The following is a 23,896-nucleotide window of genomic DNA, read 5'->3' as shown; positions in this document are numbered from 1 at the left end:
GCCATCTGGCAAGGGCTGGGAGACTGTCTTTAGGAAAAACTTCCTGGTAAAGTTTCTCATTAAGGCCTTCAGAGGAAAGGATGGGATTTGGTTTAATGAGGGCTCAGGGATTAGAATTAAGGTAATGCTCTCGATGGTGTCTCCTGAGGAATTGCTGCTGGGGAGTGGTGAATGCAGTCATATAAACTGTGGCACAGCCGGGATAGAGACTGGACTTCTCATTTTTCACGTTTCCCCAGAGATGTCTGAAGCAACAAACTGCTCCACACTACATTCTAAGACACAGGGGCCACATCTGCTTTAAGTGCTCATAGTAAGTGAGCCAGACCAAGATCCAGGCACAGTGGGGCGAGTGGTACTTGACTTGCTCCATGCCCAGCTAAGGTGACAGGGAAAGGACAAAACCAGGTGTTGCCGGGACCGGTTTGGCTCAATGGATAGAGTGTTGGCTTGGGGACTGAGGGGACCCGGGTTCGATTCCGGTCAAGGGCATGTACCTTGGTTGCGGGCATATCCCCAGTAGGGGGTGTGCAGGAGGCAGCTGATCGATGACTCTCTCTCATCGATGTTTCTAACTCTCTATCTCTCTCCCTTCCTCTCTGTATAAAATCAATAAAATATATTAAAAAAAAAAACAAAAACAAAAAACCAGGTGTTATGACTTCCCAGAATAGATGAATAAAGCATGAGAGCAGATAATTGGAACTAAAGGCAGCCTCAACTCTCTCGATTAAAGCTTTTAGACCAGAATGCAGAGGCCTCACTCCTGCCAGCTTGTTTTAATGCCTTGGTTTTGGAGCCAATAGGAGCAGGAGCCTGAACATTCTTAAAACCGTACAGAATCTGATCATGTCAAATAATCAAACCCTCTAAACTCTGAGTCACCCACAAAGTCATACAACAGCTCCCCTTAGCAGATGCTCCCCATGCTCCGTAGGCTCACTTTCCTACAATACCCCCCCCCCCCCCCCCCCGCCCAGATTTCCCTTGAGGAATGTGCCTTGTTCAGTGAGACTGTGGGACCAAGATCTCAGCGAGGGTCCCTTCCAAGGATGATGACAGGTAGGACAGACAGGCAGAAAACATAATTTGAAGTATTTTTGTTTTTTTATATACAGAATACAGGAAAGTTTCTGTAAAGTCTAAAACATTACAATTACTATGTACATTGGTACTAGTTGTGGGGTAGGAGAAGAGGAGGGAGCCAAGGGTGGGAGGAAGAGGAGAGAAGTGGCAAGAGAACAAAAAAAGGAGACAAAACAGGTTTACGACAAAAAACGTTTTTGCTACAATAGACAATTTGAAGAAAACGCTCTACCACATGTAGTACTGTACACGGTTTTTAAAAACATTGAAAAAATGTCATCACTAGATGTATTTACACAAAATCCAAATACACTTTTCCTTATTCGAAATAAAATAGATGGACAGCCAGAAAAAGGATTCATTTCTCATTTGTCCATAATACACAGTAGCTACCTGTAGTGCAACCGCTGCAGAAAGGGAAAATAACTTGGAGGGTGGGAACCATGGAAGGAGGGTGGGTAGCGATTTTTATATTAAATAAAACAATGATATTGTATAGATTTTGCTGTATGAAAACTGTATTTTTTCTTTTAATATAAAACTATTGTCACTGCCACAAAATAGAACAAGTTTCTGATTATTTTACAACGGCGGGCGAGGGGGAGGGAGCAGCTGGGTGGAGAACGGTTTTGTGTTGGAGGAAGAGTCCAGACCATTGGCCTTCCCCTCCCTGCCCACGCTGTTCCTCAGCTCGGGTCTGCCGCTTTTCCATGAAATGTTGAGTACAAATATATGTGCAAATGCCCCCTAGAACTTGAGAAAAGAAAAAGGATTTTAAAAAACAGTCAAAAGGTTTTCTTCATGTCATGCAAAGATTGTAGTTGAAGGGTTTCTGGTGGAGTATAGAAAAAACCCGGGCTTGGTTTGTGTACATTTTTGCATTGCAGGAGTCTTGGGTGGGTGAGGCGGGTGATGGGGTGGCCACCAGTCCTAGGGAACGGAGTTGGAGCGCAACACAGGGCCCTGGTGGGGCTTGAGAGAGAGCTTCTCGGCCAAGACCCCATCTTGCAACAGACTGGCATCGCCTTTGGGCTGTTTGGTCGCAAACTCGGTGATGCTGAAGACAAACTGCAGACACCCCAGCTTGATGTAGCTGCCATGGTGCAGTAAGGCCGTGCCTTCCCAGCCGGCCCCACTGCCCCCAATCAAGCTCGAGCTGCTGGCTTTGCAGTTGCAGGGTCTCCGTTGTGGCCCCTGGGCCTGGGAACTCATCATGGGTGCCTCCTCGCTTGGCTCTTCGTCCTGTTTCTGGTGCCGGCGGCGCCCTGGGGAAAAAGGGGATGGTCACCGGAGAAGAACAGTGAGCAGTCCGATCATCTGGGCTGTTTGCCAGAGGCCCTCTGTACCTCCCCGTTTTAAATGCTGCGTGACTGGGGTGAGGGATGCTCAGAAAGGACTGGTCAAGTCTGAAGTGCTGTACACGTAAGTGGGTGCACAGCACTGGGTTCTCCGTGGCCCTCCCTGGGCCCAGGAGTAAGCACGTGGCCAATGCAACCGGGAAGGCAAGAGACAGCACATCACTGGCAGCAAGCCTGAGCCACCATGACAGAGCCTTAGAAAATGTGTCCAAAAATGGCAGGCTTCATGGCCACAGGCCTCTGCTCCAACTTACTGATGACACTCTGCACTTTGGCAACAATACTGTTTGGGGGGGTTGGCGGGGTCTTCTCGGAGAAGTCACATGAATACAGCACGTTGTCCACCGTTGTCCCGTGCTCACTGTAGTTTAACAGCTCATAATGTTTGGTATTCTGAGGAGGAGGAGGGAAGGTAAGATGTGTGGTCTGCTGCGTGGGGCCTGGGCTAAGGGGAGAGAGGACACATGGAGAAGGCTGTGCTGCTCTACCTGGGGACTCGCTTTCTTTCCCCATCGGGCTCCCTTCCCTGTACTTTTTGTTTGGGGCTCTCCCTCCCAGGAGCAAGCTCCTGCCTTTTCCTCTCCCCTCTCCTTCTCCCACAGGCACGCATCTCCTAAACTCTAACGGACCCCGAGATCTGCAACCAGGGGCGCAATGGGCAGTGTCAGTTAAAAGGGCCTGAGAACAGGGAAGACAAACAGCGGACGGTCTCCTTTCTTAGCCCCTCTGGTTGGGACATCCATCAAGTTAAAACCATGTCCCAGGCTAACCCCCTGAACCGCTCTCTAAGGCCCTCTTTTCTCTGACTTTCCAGAGCCAAAGCAGATTCGCCTAGGCTCTCTCCTGTAGCTTCTTCTGTCCTAAGCCCTTCCTTGTTTCACTGTCTCCGGCTTTAATATACTCTCAAAATAAAAAACAAAAACATATAAACATAAACAAAAAAGATTCACCCCTTCAGGGAATCCTTCCTTTTTAGACCCTCCCTCTCCTCACTCCTTTTTTGCCTCCTCAGCACCGGATCCTGCTAAAATCACGGGCACATGAGATGACGAAACTCACAGGGTTGCACTAAGAGGGATTCCCTTGCCCTGCTTAGCCCCACCCCTCCCCCACCTCAGCTGAGCCTGTGACCAACCTCAGGGGATAGGGTAGCTCTGCTCCTGGGGAGCAGATGGCCATGGTAGAATGCCCTTTTCACACCAAGACTCCTCTCCTCCCCAGGTGACGGGGAGGGAAAAGGAGAAGACGCCCAATCCCCTTCTTCTCACCCAGGGCACTGAACAAAAACCCAGTGCCTGGGAGTGGCCTCAGGTGGGGAGAGCTCCCTCTACCCCATCAACAGCCCTCACCTCATCGTAGAATATGCAGGCGTGTTTCCCGGACACGTAGTTACAGTGACCATAGTTTGTAAGGCACACGTCCATGTCAGCTCCTGCAAGGTGACATGAATAGAGGAGAAGGCGGGCAGAGAACAAATTGTTAGATGCATGTGTGGGGAAGGTGGTGGTGGTGATGGGGGAGGGCGTTAGCTTCTGGGAGGCACTAGGAGACCCCGAGGGACAAGTAGCTCAGGGCCCTCTCCTTGTATTTTTAAACTAAAGCTGATGTCTTTTCAACCTCTTGCTAAAGAACAGTTGTTGTTGCCAGCTGATCTGCTTTAGAACATATGGCTGCTGCCCAGACTGGTACAGTGAGCTACTGAAGAGGATGTAATATTTCCTTTTGATTTTTTAAAGTATACTTTTTATTGATTTCAGAGAGAAAGGAAGAGAAATAGAAACATCAATGATGAGAGAATCATTGACTGGGTGCCTCCTGCATGCCCCCTACCGAGGACTGAGCCCACAACCCTGGGCATGTGCCCTTGACTGGAGCATCAGTCCACAGGCTAATGTTCTATCCACTGAGCCAAAATGGCTAGGGCGAGGATGGGATGTTTTCAAGAAAACACAAAATGGGGTGCAGGGCCTATAAATCATATCACCTGAAAGAAGGGAAATGCCTAGGCTGGGGGCTAATCTGTCTGTACTTCTGTACAAGTTAGAGGGCTAACTAAAGCTCAGGTAAATGTGAGCCCCATAACTTTTTCCAAGACCTCCAGGGAGAAAAGTTTGCTCTCTCCTTGGATATTTTCTTGCAGTGCTTAAATGCCTCACTGAGCAGCAGTCAGAACTTTTACCTCTCCTGATGTCACACTGGACACAAATCAAGAACAGGCCTGAGAACAGGGAAGACAAACAGCGGATGGCCTCCTTTCTTAGCCCCTCTGGTTGGGACATCCATCAAGTTAAAACCATCTGCCCCTTTCTAGCCTTGAGGGTAAGAGTATTAGTCTTTAGGGCTGAACAGACTCAGCACCTCCCAGCTGGCTCACCTGTCCCGATGTAGAGGGTTCGGTAACACATGTTCACAGCTCCTCCCAACCCTAAGAGAGGGTAGAACACAGCTCGGGCCTGTACTTCCTTTCTTTGCACTACAAGACAAACAAGGATAGGGTTATTCAGAAACTCAGAGCCTGGCACTGAATGCCAACCAACAGAACCTATGGCTCAAACAGTAACAGAACCCAGACCTTTGGCGCATCGCCTGAAGAACACAATCCCACTGGATGAGTGACCTTTACCAGTTCACATCTAACACTGGGCTGCTTCAGGGTGAGGCTCTCTGTCCCACACACAGCAGTCCTCACATGGGTAAGAAGGACAAGAGCTTTGACAATGGTCACAGAATTTAAAGATGACAGTCCTTTATGAGCTCTTAGCTGCTGGTTGATTTGTCAGGGAAAACTAGCTGATCCTATAGGGAGGTTGTGCAAAAAAGGGCACAGACTTAAGGTGCATATGAATTGCCTAGAATCTTGTTAAAATGCAGATAACGATAAGGTCGCGCCAAAGCTCTGCATTTCTAACAAGTTCGTAGATGCTGCTGTTGCTGCTGGTCTGGGGACCAAACTTTTAACAGCTAATGTTCAAAGGGGTATCCTGAGCAGAGTTAACCTCTTGGGAAGAGTTTCCAGGAGGCCAGCCCAACTGTTATTCTGTTTCTCACCTGGTGAGAAATTCTTCTAACTTGAATATTTGACAGCAATTGAGCAGAAAACACTACATACACCCAAAGGCACTTGTAGCTGCTTTCTGAGTCTCAAAGTGGATATGTATGAAAGTTACAGTGCACTTCCTGGAGTCTGAGCTGAAAGCTGTGGGTGCCATTTTGTATATTTTCTGAGAAAAAAAGAGCCATGGTGCTTTATTAAGCCCACTGAAGGCACACACTGAAAGCTGAGATTTCCACGGAGGGGAGACGGCCGTTCACACAGAGGTCTGACGGCGGGGTGTGGGGCAGGTGTGCATGCGCACCTTCTGTGTGGTGCCCTCCAGAAGCCAGTGGATGTGCCCCGACACTGCCCGGTGAAGTTTGGACCCGGGAGGGGAAAAGCTGATGTATTCTCTGCAAGGCCAGAAACTTGATCAGCTTCTCGTCCAGCATATTTATCTCGATTTCTATTAACCAAAGAGAAAGATTAAAAAAGCAGCTGAGGAGGAAATGGAATGAGAAGTAGGCTAAGGTTACCGAGCAAATAGTGCAGCAATTCTAAAATCCAGCCAAGAGCTTTTCTTCTTCTTTTTTTTAATAGCACAAAGTGATACAAGGATCTTGGCTGGGCACCTCACTAGTCATTTGCAGTGAGAGAGCCCCAGTGCAGACTATACAGATGCCTCCTGCCACTGGGTAGCTGGATTTTAGGTAAAGTGGTCCTAGAAAGGTAGAGCAAGATAAACCATTTGCCTGTGCAGGGGGAAGGGCCTGGGCGTCTGATATTGGAGCTTGGATTTCTACCATTCTCTGTTTACAGAGATCAAGTTCTGCACTGCTTCTCCTTGATTTTGGGAGCGAGATGCCTCCTGATTTTATTCTGCAAGTCCAGGTGATCTGCCCGGTCTCCAACAATCTGCCTACGGTGATTATCTTCTTTTCTCACTGGCCAGCTTGGCTCTGTTCTCTTCACCTTTGATTATGTGTATATGCATAAGACAGAGACAGAAGGGGCTTTCTTTCCTGCACCACTCCCCTCTCCAGCTCTGAGATCAGGCATCCCATCCCGTCTGCCCCTTTTTGAGATGAGCTGAATGCTGCATAGGGACAGCACTTTCACCACAGCAGCTAGTGGCGGAGCAGCAGCTCATTCACTCACCTCCATTGACATCCATAAATGCTCGAAGTGAGTTGGTGAGGTCCACCATGGCAGTAGAGTTGGCTGGGAAAGAGGGTACGGTTAAAGCGCTTCCTATGGATAACGTGCCGGGGCTGACCTTGCCATCTGGGGACGGAGCAGGAAGACTGTTACTTACGTCGCCTGAGGGAAACCCACCGGTACAATCCCCCACTGCCGAGACAGGTCTGGATTTCGGACCCAAGGTGATGTTCCCTTCTCGATTCTCACCCCATAGGCTCTGGAACTCCTAGAGCTAAAAACGTGTGGTGAGGAAGGGCAGATGGAACGACAATGCACCCAGGCATGCAGAAGGCTCCAGAGAACTGAGAACCAGTGAAATCTACTGCTCTGGGGAATGTGGTGGGGTAACTTCATTTTCTGAGCCATGACTACCTTCTTGCTACCTCTACTCATTTAAATAAGTGGAGCCTGACCCTAAAACCCCTGCCTACTGAATTCTGACTCACAGGTGCAGAATCTACCCAGGTTGGTACTGAAATAAACAGAGCCAGGAAAAAAGCCTGAGAAGAGGGGCCACCTTGGGATCAGGGGCCCCATGCAGAGAAGTCACAGACACCTCGTTACCAAGACTTCCAGCTGGCTAGGGAGGCCAGCTTCCATTGAGACAGGAGAGCCCACAGAGGGTTTCAGCAGCATCTGACACCTGGTTCAGATGCTGGGGTCAGCAACCTCGAGGTCCTGAGTGCTGACTGGAGCTAGCTGAGAGTGCAGGTCCACACTAGGTCAAGTATGGACATGAGGGCAAGCTTTTGGGCCAGAATTACCTCTATGGCCATCCCGCTCTGCAGCAATTCTAAAGGCAGTGTTCCTGACATGAAAGTTCCTTCAAAATAACCTGGCTCTGAGAATCTAACCTCTGGTGTGGAAAGTGAACCAGAGGTTGTCACTCAGAGCCTCAGGCTGATCACAATGGTTTCAGAGCACATGCTGCCTTTCTCTAGGGTGATGGGACAAAACAGGCAGAAGACCAATGGGAAGGTGGAATCAAGAGACCCAGGCTATAGTTCCAATCCTGCCACTGACTTGTTAGATCACCTTAAAGAAATCACTTAAGCGTCCAGAGCCTAAGCAGTCCCATTGAATAGATTAAGACAAGTTAACATGTACTTTCTCTTTCCTCACAGAAATGGGGGAAGGACAAATAATACAGAGATCAAAGCACTCTGAAATATTCACAGATGTTTTTTGAAAGCTTATTTGTCAGGAAGAGCATAAAATTACTCCAAATCACCCTCAGGCTGAGTAGCACTTACCTGAAGATGGTGCTGGTGAGCAGAAACTTTGGCTGGCTCCCGTGGCCAAGATACTGTCTCCTGCTGCTTGGGGGGGAGTGAGCACCCGGGTGGCATTTGGGGGTGAGCCCAGTGGCCTTGAATCTGTCAACGGAGGTCCTGTCTGTGATTGGACAGTCTTTCTTTGCAAAGTGCTGGTGTTCTCGATGCTGGCACAAGAGCTGGGAATGGAAGGGGGCAGGCTTGGGACAGGAACCAAACTCCTCTGGGGGCAAGAGCTGGGGCCAGTGGCATTCTCTGTCTTCACAATGATGCCGACGGTGTGGTTCTGAAGCCCCCCAGCCGCTGGTGGTGTGAGGGGCCGGGGCCAGCCTTGCCGGTGTGAGAGGCCTGGTAGGGGGGTGCTGGCGCCTGGAAGTCGCCGGGGGTCCGTGCAATCAGGGGGGCTGCTGTAGAGGTGTGGGCCATTGGCTTTCACCTCTGTGTTCACTGGCCCGTTGGCAGTCCCACAGGGGGCTTTCTTGGATTTTTCCGCACAAGAACTGCAGCTGATGTCCTCTAGGGCCGGGGGTTGATGGGGTGGAGAGCAGCTCAGGGAATTCTGGGTGCTAATCCCTGAGGGGCACGACAGGGGATAGTGGGAAGGTGGAGTAGGTGCCTTGTCAGCTGTTTGCAGGGAGGTGGTGATTGAGCTGTCAGTCACAATAACAGGCTTAATATCAGCCTTCTCTGTCTGTTCAGAGTCCCAATGCGAAGGCATCTGCTTAGCAGATAAATGTTTCAATATGCTGCACTGGAGCGCAACAACACTACAGAGCCACTGTAATGGAAGGAGAGGAGAGGAGAGGAGGGTAAGAGGCCTGGGAGGCGCTGGTCCTTCCTGCCACAGTGGCCAGGGCTACAGCAGAGCTGATAAACACTGTTTCCGAGGTCCCATTGCGAATGCCCAGAAAGGGTGTGCTTGACTCCTGATAGGATTCCATTTCCATTCCCAAGCAAGACTTGTTGGTACACTCAGCAGACAACACCCTGGTCAGCAGAGCTTGGGATTCCCGTCCTGGTTTTGCCCCTAAGGCTCACCTTGTGACCAATATTCAGCAAGTACCCTAAACATCAGCTGTGTGTCCAGCACTATCACCTAGCCTCTCTATGGGTCTACTGAGGTCTTTCTACAAGACAGTTTTGCCCATCTCATAGTGCACTGGGAGACCGATGGAGAGAAGCAGACCAGTTGACTTTGTAGTTCTCTTACTTGCCTCAAGATCTGAGCCAGAGGTTCTCCCTGAAATATTCAACTCTTGGGGGGTGAGAGTAAGGGTGGGTGGGGTTGTACAAGATGGGGATGGGAATGACACTGAGGCTATTTCCATAACAGCTGCAGTGGGATGGAAGATTAGATTTGGAATCCCAGCCCTGCCTTCACTCACCTCTTGCTGCTCTGCCTGGGTGGCTAAGTGCTCAGAGTTCAAAAGGTGCATCTGTGATTCCTCAGGGATCCCATTGCAGATCAGCTCCCCATCCCGAATGGCCGCGGGTGCAATGAGTGGGGGTGGAAACTGGTATTGAGATTTTATAGCATCAGGAACCTGTTCAGAACAGATAGAAGGAGGAAGGAGAGGGAGATGGTGCCAACATGACCAGTTGATTCTGCTCTGACCATGCTTTTCTGTCCTTGGTGCTGATGCCCAGGGGACCATCATCCACTCTGGGGTTCATTGAGGATAAGGTGGCTTGGTAGGCAGCAACTGCTCCATGCCACCATCTCTTTGCCTAACACATATGCACACTAGCTTGAGAAGGCACAAAACTGGAACCAGCAGGCATGCCCTCCACTTTTCTTCATTGAGGTCTAAGGACTGAGGAAGCCAGAAATCACTGCATACTGCCTTCTGCTTTGGTCTACAAAGTGGAAGACTGACACCATCAGGGCTCCAGACTGGTATCCTGGGTTCTGATTGCTTAAGATCAAGTTTGGAAAATAAGTAAACAAGATCTGAAGAGATAAAAAGTTAAAATGAGGTCACAGTCACAGTAACATGCTCAGCATGAGGTCTGGCTCCAGATAATCACTCATTCAATGTCAGTTTTCTTCATTCATTCATGACTCATAAAACAATTGAAGACCTCTTTGTTGCACAAACAGAAGACACACTCTGAATCACATCATGTAAGAATGAAAGAGCTACACAAGCAAAGAATCATTCATGCATTCAACCAACATTTATTGAGCATCTCCTGAGTCTGGGCACTGTGCCAATTCCTAGAGATCCAGATGAACAAAACTCAAGACTTGCCCTCAAGGAGCGCACAGTCTAGTAGGGAAGATAAACACAGAAAAATTATAATACAATGTAATATATCCTAGAATAAAGGCATGTCTAAATAGCTATTAAAAACATGGAGAAGGCCCTAACTCGCTTGGCTCAGTGGATAGAGCGTCGGCCTGGGGACTGAAGGGTCCCTGGTTCCATTCCGGTCACGGGCATGGACCTGGGTTGTGGGTACATCCCCAGTGGGGTATGTGTAGGAGGTGGCTGATAGATGTTTCTCTCTCATCGATGTTTCTGACTCTCTATCCCTCTCCCTTCCTCTCTGTAAAAATCAATAAAATGTATTTTAAAAACAAACAAACATGGAGAAGGAGAATCATGGATCAGAATGTAAAAACCTAAGGGAAGGTAGGGGAGGGTGAAGGTAAGAGGAGAGATCAACCAAAGGACTTGTATGCATGCATATAAGCCTAACCAATGAACACAGACAACAGGGGGGTAAGGGCATGAATGGGGGAGGGGGGTCCAGGGGGGAAATGGGGAATAAGGACACATGTAATACCTTAATAAAGAAATTATAAAAAGAAAACAAACCAAAAGAAAAACACAAACAAACCTGGAGAAAAGTGTTTGTTTCTACCTGGGGGACAGAAACTTGGGATCAGAGATTTTATAGGAAGGCAGTTAAGAAGGAACTTCCAGGCGGACCAAGGGGGAATAGGGTAGGGAAGCAGTACCTAAGGCAGAGATGTAAAAGCATCTGGTAGATTTGTTAAATATTTTGGGAGAACCAAGAGATTTCGTGAGCAGGTTCTTAGGGAGGATAAGGGAAGAAAAAGCCCCAAATGGGTGCCTGTCCTTATTTTATTATTGTTATTTTAATATAATTTTATTTATCTTTATTGATTTCAGAGAGGAATGAAGGGGGAGAGAGAGAAACATTAACGATGAGAATCATTGATTGGCTGACTTCTGCACGCCCCCTTCTGGGGATTAAGCCCACAACCTGGGCATGTGCCCTTGACCAGAATCAAACCTGGGACCCTTCAGTCCACAGGCTGACACTCTATTCACTGAGCCAAACCAGCTAGGGCTTATTTTATTATTATTATAAACCCTCATTTGAGGATATGTTTTATTGACTTTATTTATTTTATTTATTTTTATTTTTAAAAAAAAATATATTTTATTGATTTTTTACAGAGAGGAAGGGAGAGAGAGAGAGTTAGAAACATCTATGAGAGACATCGATCAGCTGCCTCCTACACACCCCCCACCGGGGATGTGCCCGCAACCAAGGTACATGCCCTTGACCGGAATCGAACCTGGGACCCTTCAGTCCGCAGGCTGATGCTCTATCCACTGAGCCAAACCGGTCTTGGCATATTTTATTTTATTTTTTTAAAATATATTTTATTGATTTTTTACAGAGAGGAAGGGAGGAAGGGAGAGAGATAGAGAGCTAGAAACGTCCTTGAGAGAGAAACATCGACCAGTTGCCTCTTGCACACCCCCTACCGGGGATGTGCCCGCAACCAAGGTACATGCCCTTGACCAGAATCGAACCAGGGACCTTTCAGTCCGCAGACTGACGCTCTACCACTGAGCCAAACTGGTTTCGGCTGTTTTATTGATTTTAGAGAGGGCAGAGGGGAGAGAGAAAGAGAGAGAGAGAGAGAGAGAGAGAGAGAGAGAGAGAGAGAGAGAGAAACACTGATCAGTAGCCTCGCGTATATGCCCCAACCAGAGATTGAGCCCACAAGCTAGGAATGTGGCCTGAATGGAATTGAAACTGCAACCTTTTGATGTAGGCAGGAAGCTCTAACTGACTGAGCCACCCAGCTAGGGCTCCCTGTCCTTATTTCACTCTCAAATTGTCCAATTACAAAATGCTTTTCAGAAAATTTGTGCCCTTGGATTTTCTTCAAGAATAGGGAAACATTTAAAAAAGGAAACATTATAAACGACAGGGTTTTATCAAGGCCTATTGGCCTGTTCATTTCGGTAGCCAGGCTCTCTTCCATACCTATATGGTGAATTATAGCACAGATTTTTCCTAGATTTGTTTAACTAAGGTATGAGGCTTGTTCACCTGTAATATATCTTACCCTCATCTGAAAACACCTAATTTAATTTTGGAAAACTTGTGTTTCCACTGAAGTATAAATATTTACACAGTTAAGAGTTTGTTATCCAACTTTCAACAATTAACATTTTGCTGGTGCTGACACCCACTGGAAATGCGTATGATTAAAAGAAAAAAAAAATCCTCACCAGAGGATATGTTTTTACTAATTTTATTTATTATTATTTTTAAATCCTCACCCGAGGATATTTTTCTATTGATTTTTAGAGAGAGTGGCAGAGAGAGGGAAAGAGAGAAATACCAATGTGAGAAACACATCTATTGTTTGCCTCCTGCACAAACCCTGACCAGGGCCTGGGCCAGGGAGAAGCCTGCAACCGAGGTATGTGCCCTTGACTGGAACTGAATCCAGGACACTTTGATCCGCAGGCCGATGCTCTATCCATAAAACTGGCTAGGGCTGTTTTTACTAATTTTAGAGCGAGGTTAAGGGAGGGACAGGGTGGGGGGGAGTGGGGGACCTGGCTGAATATGTATGAGAAAAACGGCAATTGGTTGCCTCCTGTAGCCGCAACCTAGCTATGTGCCTGGACCAGGAATAGAAGCGACAACCTTTCAGTGCATGGGACAACCAATTGAGCTGCACCATCAGCCAGGGCTGGAGTGGTGTGATTTAAAGTATGGCTGCCCCCAAGTGGCCTATTTGAGAACTGCTGATTCCTATTGATACATAGGACAATCTGGGATTATTTCAAAAGAAAAACAGTTTATATATAGTGTTGGGTTCTTTAAGTTAAATGAATGAGGGGACTGAATGATTTATAAGAACCAGCTTCAACACCACCAAATACTCTTCAACACAGAAAATTTCTGTCAATCTCTGTGGACACACTTTAATAACTGCTAAGTACATAAAATGTATTGCTAATATATTAACAGCAGCCTGGGAAAAGAGATTTAACTTTCCTTTAGACATTTTTCCCTCTTAAATTCCTCACTTTGGGATTACTCACTTTCCACATGGCCCTCTGCTTAATCACCCTACCTTCACCTCAGACAGCTCTAGGAAAGGGGCCATCTAACAGAAACAGATGGCACTGAGTGCCAGGTGAGGGGCAGTAACAGCAGAGCACAACCACATTTGGTGGAAGGGGCTAAAGAGTGTTTATCCTCAGGAGAACTAGAGACCTGCAGTTTGAATGCCTACTATGGGGTTTGGCATTCATAATCCCGACCACCCTCCTCAAGTATTAAAATGTATAGCCGATATCACAGACAAGCCTTCATTTTCCCTCTCTGTGGAGTGGGACCAGGGCCCTCTGTCTATCCCATGAAGGAATCAGAACCCACCATCCTGCCTGAACCAGGTTGGGACTCACCTTCAAGCTTCTTCTTTTGACCGACTGGAGCACGCGGCGGTTAGGAGGGTGCTTCTTGTGAATTCGGTTCAGGAAGTCCACTTTGACGACGTGCTGTGAAATGGTGTCCTGGAAACGGTCAAACACCTGGCACCGATTGCTCAGTGTCATATTCTTTTGGCTCAGCTAGAATCAAAGCAGAAACACTCCTGTGGTGAACCTCAAAAGACATCCGTCTCCCAACTAACTATAAATGGACTACATGGGATTGTCTATCAGGGGTTGGTATGTCAACACTCTTGTCAGTGTTGTATAAGACTTTCTCCCTCAGTCCTGACCAGTCCAGCAAGGAGCAACTGGTATGTTTCTATTCCCTAGAGTGGCAGGAAATAGTGAATTATCTAAGAAGTGACCTTCCAAATTCAGCCTCTGACAGTCTTCTGTCCAGCTCAGACCACCCTCTGTAAGTTTACATGCTTCTTTTCTTTTTCTTTTAGTGTACAGGTTTCTGAGGAGATGCAGGCCTTGGCCCTCAGGAGACTCAGACTTCATTCCTAGCAAGAGAACCTCTCCCACAGGAAGCAGGACTATTTCCTATATAGGAGTTTGGCTGACAGCTGGGATGAGCACCCAAATCCTGTGTGCCCTGCCCTATTCCTCCTCCATATAACTAGGGAGCAAACCCTCTGGCATCCCAGTCTTGTTCTTTAGGAGGCAGGAAACTTGGACTGCTTTAAGGGGCCAAAGGGAGAAAAGGTAGTTTGTGCAGCAGCACACAGAAATTATGTCACATTTCCTTTTCTACAACTGGTCCCATACACTTTAATTCAAAAGGAAAAAAAATATGTGGCAGCTTCCTAATTAGTAAAAGAGGAAAAAGCCCTAAGTGGCTAATAAAATATTACCCAATTAACAATTTCTCATCTGCTGGAAAGGTGGCCTTTAAGATTCATATTTGGGTAAACTGCTCATGGTTGCTTTTTTTTTTTGGCTCAGTAAAGAGGCAAAACAAGACACACACACTGAGCCCCAGAGAGAAGCTTCCTTCTAGATAAATCTTTCTGAACAGCATTAGCTAAATAAAAGGACAAAGCAACTATTTTCTTTCATATGTGCAAGTCTATAACTGAGGCTCCCTCAGTGTAAAGAGGGAAGCACATTGCCATGTTGAGGGCCAACAGTCATTCCATGATTATCATCATTTGATAGGTGATGTCTTATGCAATAACATTTTTTAATTTGGAAAGGCTGTTCTTATGAGGGACCTGCTTCTCCTGAAGCTCTCTCCTATTCAATCTATGAGTCACTATTCTAAGTGCCTATAAGGAAATGTCTTAAATGTCTTTGGAAATAGCAAACTACAGTTCTGTTTGGCCCCAGAAAGCAGTCTGGAAAATGTAACCCAAGACTTCTGGGAAATAAATGATACTCTAACAACATTCATTCAACACTTTAGTTACTCAATACCTATAAGTGTTATGGCAAGAATTAAAGTAAGAGAAGGGTAAGAACCTCATTTGGAGCCTAGAAAAGATCAGGTGTTCAATAAATGGTTGACTGTCTGGAATATCATATATCCATGCCAATTCTCTAAAGTTACTGCACAGTTATTTAATTCTTGAGATATAAGAATAAATATCTTAAAATTTTCTTTGTTCCCTCTAAAAACAAGAGGCAGGAAAATATGGAAGCAACTACTGTGAGAGCACTTATTTCCATAGTGTTGGATCTAATATACCCCAGTTTAGGGCGATAACATCTGCTTGATTCACTCTGGAGGAAAATATTAATGAATAACCAAATGCTAGTGGGTTGAATCTGTCTGTGAAGCTAAAATAAGGCATTGTGATAAAAGGCAAAATGCACAGCTAACATATGTCAAAATAATTGGAATTGAGTAGAATGGTCTGCAGAAACCAGGAAGGGAGAGATTATAGTGAATTCTCGTACAAAGCTGACCTTATTATGCTTTCTACTGAATCAGTCCACTCTCCACTGTGCCCACAGAGGACTGAAGAGACACTGCTGAACTTACCACCACATGTTCGATGTGATTTGGACACATCCATCTGCCCAGGGGCATGGCAGTGAGTGGTGGCTCAAGGCAGTCCATGTGGAACAGGAGGGGGCAATAGTCACACTGGATGAGAGGGGCCACGCGACAACTCCTGCAAAAAAGAGATTAGGCCATTTCTGTGGCAAGATGGGAGAACTCAAAACAACCTCCCCTCCTTAATCCTAACAACATTCTCCCACATCCTCCTCCCCCAATGACTCAGTTACATTCACGATTAGAAAGATGGATGAAGTTGGGGGCTACCACGCGGCTCTCCATTATTCTCTCCTCTAAGAGAACTGTATCTTGTCAGGAAGTGAATGTTTATGTGGAGTATGCTAATGTGGCTGTTGGAGCATGAATGATCATTGTACCCATTGGGGGAAGACAGCCAACTCTACTTGATCTTTCTACTCCTTAAAAAAAAAAAAAAAAAAAAAAAAAAAAAAAAAAAAAAAAGCATCTACTTCATTAAACAACAAAAAATACTAGCAACCTTTCTAAAATCTACTACAATAAGAACTTTTTCTTCTGCGTGAAGCACTCAGAGAAACTGACAACCAGAGAGAGAGAGAGAGAGAGAGAGAGAGAGAAAGAGAGAGAGAGAGAGAGAGAGAGAGAGAGAGAGAGAGAGAGAGAGAGAGAGAGTTGTGCTGGGAAAATGATTTTGTAATGTATCAATGTAAGCATAACTAAAGGGAGGGGGCTTAAGCAAATGCCAATTATGTTTTGTAACCATGATACCCCTTGGGTCCTCAAAATTCACTGGAGCCACAGTTTGGGCTCAGAGTCCTGCCACTCTATCTAGTCCCCTATAGTGGTGTGAAACATTTCATTTTCACATTTTTTCCCTCCTGTTATCCTGTCCTTCTAACATATCTAAACAACAAGTTCACCTCCAGTAGCAGCTGGTTCCTGTCACTGAGAAGATCCTATTTGAAGAAAACCAGTATCACAGGGAAGCTACAACTGGGGCAACCTAGAGGCTTTTAGAAGTCATCCAGTCTAATACATACCCTGGATACCTGTACTACTTTTAAACCAAACTTTAGCGTATTAAAAATTATTTGTTATTTCCAGGGACTTGTGTTGCTGCTGGCTAGAATTCTTCCCGATAGGTAGTCTAAATATTTCATACTTTAGTTTAATTTCAACTTCTCTTGTTTTGCCTCTACAGTTTATAATATTTGTTAAAATATTCAAGGCTCTAATCAGTCACTCAGTCTCTGCTTTCAGATGATCAAAATATGGATTATGTACATGTAACATACATGGTTTAAAAGAGGTGATGAAAAAAGAGAAAATACATCATTTGCTGAATATGAGGAAAAGCCCCTTAGTATGGAGGAAAAATACCTGTTACACGTGAAGCAGACTTTGACCGGTAAGGGAACGAGACCATTATGATCTAACTCATGCGGTGTCTTCTTAACGTTTTTACCTGTGGTTTCCTCCTTTCTTCTTCTCTTGCTAGAACCTAGAAGAGAAATTGGTGATGCTGAACTTTCTCTAGGTACAGAGTTCCTGGCCTCAGATAGGGACACAACAGTAAGTGAAAAATCTCTTAACAAAAGCATGTGCTGTGGCCTAGACATGGATCTCTTTCTGGCCTCCCCCTGGTCTGGTTTCAAGTGAGAAAAAGAATTAGAAGGGAGACTGAGACATAAGTCAGAACCTTGATCAGAAGCCACTGTTCTGTGGCACAATACCTCTAAAGGTTTTGTAAACATGAGGTGGCCAGAAGCCTATGAAAGATAAATAGGTCAAAAAGCCTGTTCTATGGAGGTAGATAAGGAAAACTGCAATTTTACTGCATTTTAACAGAAATCAGAAAAGCTTTGATTCTGCATCCTACTGACCAGTAGGTTTCTTAAGTGTGCCAATTTCACCCCATCTGAAAGAAAAATAAGATCTAGAAGCTTCATGGTATCAAGAAGAAGCCATAACTCGATTAAACAAACAAATAAAACATAAGGAAGGTAATTTAGTAGTATCTATCAAAACTATAAATACAGCCCAGTTGGCATGGCTCAGTGGTTGAGCGCTGACCTATGAACCAGGAGGTCATGGTTTGATTCCTGCTCAGGGCACATGCCTGGGCTGTGGACTTCATCCCAGTGTGGGGTGCAGGAGGCAGCCAATCAATGATTCTCATCATTGATGTTTCTATCTTCCTCTTCCTTCCTTTCCTTTCTGAAATTAGTAAAAAATATACTAAAAAAAGAGAAAGTAATTTGTCTTAAAAACAAAACAAAACAAAATATCCCACAACTATAAAGTTTTAACTCAGCAATTATATTATTAAGAATTTATCCTATAGACACACACCCACAAGTATACAATGATATATTTCAGAATTATCTGTTGAAGCACTATCTACAGAAACAAAAGTTTAGAAAAAACTTGAATGTTTATCAACAGGAAATTAAATAAATTATAGGGCCTCTATATGATAGATCATTATACAATCATTAAGAGAAACTGAGTAATGTCTATATTCATATGGAAAGATCTCTATCCTGAGCACAATGTGAAGTTAAAAAAAAGCAATGTGTAGAACAGTATATTAAGTATGCTATTTAAGGGGGAAATAATGAGCATATATCTATATTTGCTTATACATACACAAAGCAATTCTAGAAGAAACACACAAGAACAAAACAGTGGTTATCTGTGAGGGGTAGGAAGGTGGAAATTAGGCAAATGGTAGGCAGAAGTAGGAGGGAAATTTTTCAATGTATGCCTTTTTATATTTTTTTGATTTCTGAACAATGTGAATACATTACCTTTTTTAAAAAAGTGATACTGGGAAGGGTGGAAATAGAAAATTGAATAAGCACTATAAAAACTAAAACCTTCAAAGATCTTTCCAGGAAGAACCAAGAACAATATGCGACAGTAGATATACAGTGATGCCATAGGTAGCACTCCTCTTTGGCTGGAAATAATCCTTCGGAAGGTGGAGTGGGGGAGGAGATATAATGGTTTGGCTAACCTGGTAGTGCAGTGGTACAAGTCAGTTCATTGGGCAACTGGAATTGGGTGGGGTTCCGCTCCATGGCGGCAGCAATCAGCAGCTCAAAAGGCCGCCTTAGCTGGGGCTGCACATAGTCAGGCTCTACTGCCACTGGCTCCTCATCCACGTCAATGATGTCCTCATCAACGTCGTTCTGCTCAGAGGTGGGGGTCTCTGTGCTGGCATTGGACGTGGGTGTGCCAGGCCGGCTGGCTCTTCTCTCCAGGATCCGGGCATGGGCCATAGCCTTGAGTTCAGTTTTGCTAGCTGATCTGTCCAACAAGTCCGTGTCACTGCTGGGGGATGTAGTCCGTTTGCCAGATTTGTCCACCAGTCCGTTAACATGGCCCAGCTCCTTTTTCTGTTCTCGTTTCTGTGCAAATGAACAGGAGGGCCCATCATATAAAGTACCACAAAAGAGAAAGAAATAGGGGCTATAAAATCCTATTAGACTATAAACCAAAATTATGAAAGTCACAGATTCATCCACCTGGGGACTTGGCACACAGTCCTGTTGAAGATGACAAAATTATAGCTGAACTAAAGCTGGCAAAACTATTGTAGCAGGGAATCACCAAAAGGCATGGAAATTAGAAACTATTATATAAATCACAAATCATTTCCTCTAAGTCATCATATGATACAGAATATCTCTATACAAGTAGAGGGTAAAGGAATAAACAATTAACACAGTGAGAACAAGCTCAGTGAGACTGAGGACAGTGAGAACAACAGTGGGAACCAATAAGATTACTGTAGTTTGCCTTGGAGAGGCAGCCTGACCTAATGAATGGTTTTAACTGGTCAAAATAAATAAAGTTTGGTCCAGCCGGTATGGTTCAGTGGCTGAGCATCGACCTATGTTTTGATTCCCAGCCAGAGCACATGCCCAGGATGTGGGCTCAATCCCAGTGTGGGGCCTGCAGGAGGCAGCCGATCAAAGATTCTCTCATCATTGATGTTTCTCTCTCTCTCTCTCTCTCTCTCTCTCTCTCTCTCTCTCTCCCCCTTTCCCTTCCTCTCTGAAATAAAATTAAAAAAAATTATATATATATAACAGTCTGCAAGAACAAAGGTAATATGTAAAATAGGCAAGCATAGCTCCCTATCTAGGGACACTAGGTGCTGGCCTGGAAGGTAACTGTGGAAGGAGTGTGTGTGAAGGGTAGAGACTCTAATCATCATGGTGGCTTTCAATGTTTCAAATTTAACTAGAACTCTGAAAGTGATACTTCTTTGAATGGGAAGGTGGAGAAGTGGAAGGAGACTAAATGTACTCTGTAGGACTAGATGACTGACAATACACTTTCCTCCAGGACTCCAAATTGAGTGGTCAAATGAAAGTTTTACATTGGTCTCCAGTCAGAAGACCTGGGGTCTTGTCCCAGTTCTGCCACTGATTTCCTATGACATTGGGTGACTCAGGCTGGTGGGCAGGAATTTCTCTATCTGTAAAATTAATCCAGTAAAACTTTTCTTCTTTTCTCAGAGACATGGTGATGATCAAGAGGGTCATATATATGAAAGGGATGGCTCTGAGTTGGGAGAATCTAGCCTCCACTAGGAATAGGACCTGAACATTGGAGGTTGATGAGGCTCAGAGGATGTATCATTTCAATCCACTTCAGTGTAACTACAGAGGGCCAAAGCCTGGAACTGGTGGTGGTGGTGGAAAAGACAGGTTTGGCTCTGGTAGGCAAAGAGGGCCATCTGAGAGAAGGTCAGAGTGAAATTTCAGAAAATACATACTATGTTAGGAAAAAAGTGTGCTATAATCTCTAGCAAGTATTTCTGCTTCTAGAAAATTGATGAAGAGGTAATAGAGTGTTGGAATGAGACAGGATTTAGTTCCTATCTTGGCTCTGTCAATTCCTTTTCTTTGGGAAAGTTTTTCTGCATTTATAAGCCTCAGTTTCTTCCTTTCTAAAATGGAGACACTAACACCATTTGTAACACCCACAAATGGCTACAAGGATTAAATAAGATAAGGCACATAAAATACCCAGGAGATGATGGGAACTGAAACAACAGTTTCTCTCCTCTACCCTCTTTTCCTGGCTTTACCTCTTCTCCCTCCACTGTTCCTAAACCTTTTGCATCCAGCTTCTTTGAGTGGCAAGTTTCTGAAAGGCTTCCTGGCTGGCAGGTATCTCTAACTGGCCCTGCTCTAATCTAACCAAGTATGCACAGGAAGAGATCTGGGGAGGTGAGCAGGCTGGGGGACAGCCTGTTTTGTGGATTTTAGGAGAAATCAAACTACAACTGTGGTAGGTGGCTGAGTTAGCCCTAGCTTGCTTTTTAACAGGAACCCTTGTGAACACACTGAAAAAGAATGTCTAGCTAACTGTTTACCTTCCTCTTAAAGGTTGAAAACTGTTACACACATAAACCACAATCTCTGAATCATCTCATCCTGTTTCTGCAACCAAGGAAGTCATCACTCATTGTGACATCATGTATACAGGGAGGGAAAACAGAAGTGATGTCACAACAAAAGCAAGTTATTTGGCGTATAATTAGTGTGTGTGTGGCTTTATAATTTGCCAAGTGTAATCCAGTCTATAATTTGAGGATTGGCTCTCTCTTAATCTGAGTGGAAACACACCTACTTCCTTTTTTGATAAAGGAGAATTTAGCTTTTGCATTCCACAGCAGTTCTCTCAATGTAGAAAATAATGTTCTCAAAGCCAGTAATGAGTTATTGAAGCCAAGGTAAGGGAAACTAAAGAGAGATTAGGCAATTTGGGGTACAAGTGAGTTCAAAGTCCCCCTACCCCATACACCTGGCTAAGCCTTTGGTTACTAGTAACTTATTTGTCTTGGGGTAAGAGAAACCCTTTTTTCCATCAAGCTGGAAAAGCAGCTTGTTTTTTCTTCAACCACTTTTAGCCATGGATATAGTTGCCACATTCAGGCCACCTACAGGAGGTCTACAAGATCAAACTACTCCTGTCACTAGTGAATGATACATGGCTTAGTAAATTAACACACCTCTTCTGCCCATATCAGCAGCCCATGTTTGGATTTTAGGCCCTATTGGATTCCAAACAGTCACCATGAGGAGAATGTGGGTGATTCCAGGGCTGGAAGAGACAAGAAGAAGGGACAAAAACACCTTCAGGGCTAGGCCATCTTAGCTCTAGAATATCAGTACTCTAGATCCAGCATTCTGAGCAAAGCCTTTAGAAAACAGCATTATTACCTTTCGACGAACAGTGCACCGGTGACACATCCACTCCCCAGGAGGCAACATCTCTTCACTCAGTGGAGGGTTACTGCGGGGGAAAAGACAAGGGCAAGACTAAGTGACTAACTAATCCTTTGAAGCAGTGGAAAAAGCCTTCCTAGGTCTGGCACAAAGCCGCATGTCCCTCAACTTCTATTTTGGCCAGCCCTACAGCACTGCTTGGACTCTCACATCTTTCAAAATGCTTACTTGGCATCCTTTACAGTAACCTAAAGAGTGAGCCCCTCCCTCATCTTAGAAAGAGAAGCCAAATCCAGACTATTAATACTGGGCTTACAGGGAAAGATATAATTTCTTTCTCTAGAACACTCTCCCCCTAGAAAGCCATGCCTGTATGCCTGTAAGGCCTGCTACAATTTGCCTATGGTAGATTAAAGATCATTACAAATTCTCTGATACTCCTTCCATCCAGAAGTAGTCTATTTCCTTCCTCTTGAATTGGGGCTTGTTCTTGTTTCTTGTTTTGACCAACAGAATGTAGCAGAGTTCTTAGGAGACCTGAAGATTCCATGTTTACATGCCTGGAATGTTCTATCTCAGAGCCCTGATGTTGTGCTGTGGGGGGGCCACACAGGCACTCCAATGAACAGCTCCTGCTGAAATCCAAGCCAACAGCCAGCACCACTACTGCCGTGTGACTGAGTCATCTTGGACTATGCCAGCCCAGATGAACTTCCAAATGACTGCAGTACCAGACAACAGCACATATAACAGAAAACCACCCAGCTGAGCCCAATAACCCAAAGGTTTGTGAGAGATAATAACTACCCTGTTTCCCTGAAAATAAGATAGTGTTTTATATTAATTTTTTCTCCCAAAGTTGCCCTAGGTCTTATTTTCAGGGGATGTCTTATCTTTCCATGCGCTATGTCTTATTTTTGGGGAAACACGGTAGTGTGTGTTTTAAGCCACGGAGTTTTGGGGCAGTTTGTCAGGCAACAATGGCATACTGGGGACAGCTCCTCCATGTGTCTTTCTGGGATTACTCAAACGTCCTAGACCCTGGCTACATGGCTTTGGGTCACTTCTGGCACTTCTCATGCTTTCCCTTATGTGATAGTTCTCCCATTTCTTTTATTAGAGTGACCAAGACAAGGGTTGAATCTCATCCCTCTTTGTGTCTTTGTAAGATGTGTACATAGTAACTACTCAATTAAGTCAATACTGAATCAAAATTAAAACTGTGTAGGGCTAGCCTTACTGATTCTCCAAGGTCATTGATTTCCATTAAGGTTACACCAAGATCCATATGAGACTTTATTAAGTCCTTGGGAGGCTCATATTTATAATGCCTATACAGTAGTTGTTCTCAAAGTGTGGTTTCCAGACTGGCAGCATCATTTGGGAACTTATTAGAAAATAAAATTCTGAGACCTCACTCCAGACCCACTGAATCATAAATTTTGGGGATAGGGCTTAGCAATTTATGCTCAATATCAAAGTTTGAAAACCACTGCTATATAGAACAGGCTACATTTATGCTTAAGAAATTCTTACAGTTGGTTCCTGAAGGTATTTTACTTGGAATGGCAAGTAGGAAATTTTTCTTAAAAGAATCTGAGAAAACTACAAAAACACACACAACACCCACTCGAAGATTGAATGTATAAGGACCTTTCCTTTAAGTCCTGGGCTTAATGCTATCCTGCTTTATCTTTTCTACCTAATAGCCTTTGGTGGGCAAATTTTCCTTGCTCTGTGTATGTCAGGATGCCCAGCAAGCCCCATTACTCCCTTTCTTCCCTGTTACCTTGGTGGAATCACAGGAGGACCCTTATCAGGAAGTGGAAAACTGGAGGCACGTTGGCCTGTGGGGATAGGTCTTTAATCCCTGCAGGGCCACAGGTGAACATCATCTGTAATGTCTACTTTATTCTCTCCAATGCATTTCTACATAGACTACACCCAAACTAATGAAATGCACACATGTAATTTGCAAAGGTCTACAGACTC

The 23,896-nt window shown here is 44.9% G+C and overlaps 1 protein-coding gene across 6 annotated transcripts in view; it reads right to left on the bottom strand.

Annotated features, from left to right (window-relative positions):
* Window positions 1–1,088: 1,088 nt before the first annotated feature.
* The window catches only part of PHF12 (PHD finger protein 12), a 43,884-nt gene continuing 21,076 nt past the window's right edge, over window positions 1,089–23,896 (bottom strand). For 3 of the 6 annotated variants that reach the window (XM_045571074.1, XM_036408595.2, XM_036408599.2), the window contains exons 3-15: window positions 21,899–21,971; window positions 18,676–19,069; window positions 17,037–17,157; window positions 15,660–15,792; window positions 13,646–13,810; window positions 9,338–9,496; window positions 7,932–8,730; window positions 6,637–6,762; window positions 5,801–5,944; window positions 4,819–4,917; window positions 3,794–3,876; window positions 2,699–2,837; window positions 1,089–2,351 (exon numbers count right to left, since the gene is read on the bottom strand). In XM_045571074.1, coding sequence (XP_045427030.1) covers window positions 2,017–2,351; window positions 2,699–2,837; window positions 3,794–3,876; window positions 4,819–4,917; window positions 5,801–5,944; window positions 6,637–6,762; window positions 7,932–8,730; window positions 9,338–9,496; window positions 13,646–13,810; window positions 15,660–15,792; window positions 17,037–17,157; window positions 18,676–19,069; window positions 21,899–21,971 — 2,770 coding nt within the window. In that variant the 3' untranslated portion in view covers window positions 1,089–2,016. Of the gene's footprint in view, window positions 2,352–2,698; window positions 2,838–3,793; window positions 3,877–4,818; window positions 4,918–5,800; window positions 5,945–6,636; window positions 6,763–7,931; window positions 8,731–9,337; window positions 9,497–13,645; window positions 13,811–15,659; window positions 15,793–17,036; window positions 17,158–18,675; window positions 19,070–21,687; window positions 21,780–21,898; window positions 21,972–23,896 lie in introns of all 6 variants that reach the window. The other 3 variants (XM_036408602.1, XM_036408603.1, XM_036408601.2) reach the window with 2 other exon arrangements.

The sequence above is a fragment of the Pipistrellus kuhlii genome, unplaced genomic scaffold, assembly GCF_014108245.1.
Source record: "Pipistrellus kuhlii isolate mPipKuh1 unplaced genomic scaffold, mPipKuh1.p scaffold_m20_p_39, whole genome shotgun sequence".
Classification (NCBI taxonomy): domain Eukaryota; kingdom Metazoa; phylum Chordata; class Mammalia; order Chiroptera; family Vespertilionidae; genus Pipistrellus; species Pipistrellus kuhlii.
The sequence above is the reverse complement of the archived record's forward strand: the minus strand, read 5'-3'. Positions and strand labels throughout refer to the sequence as shown.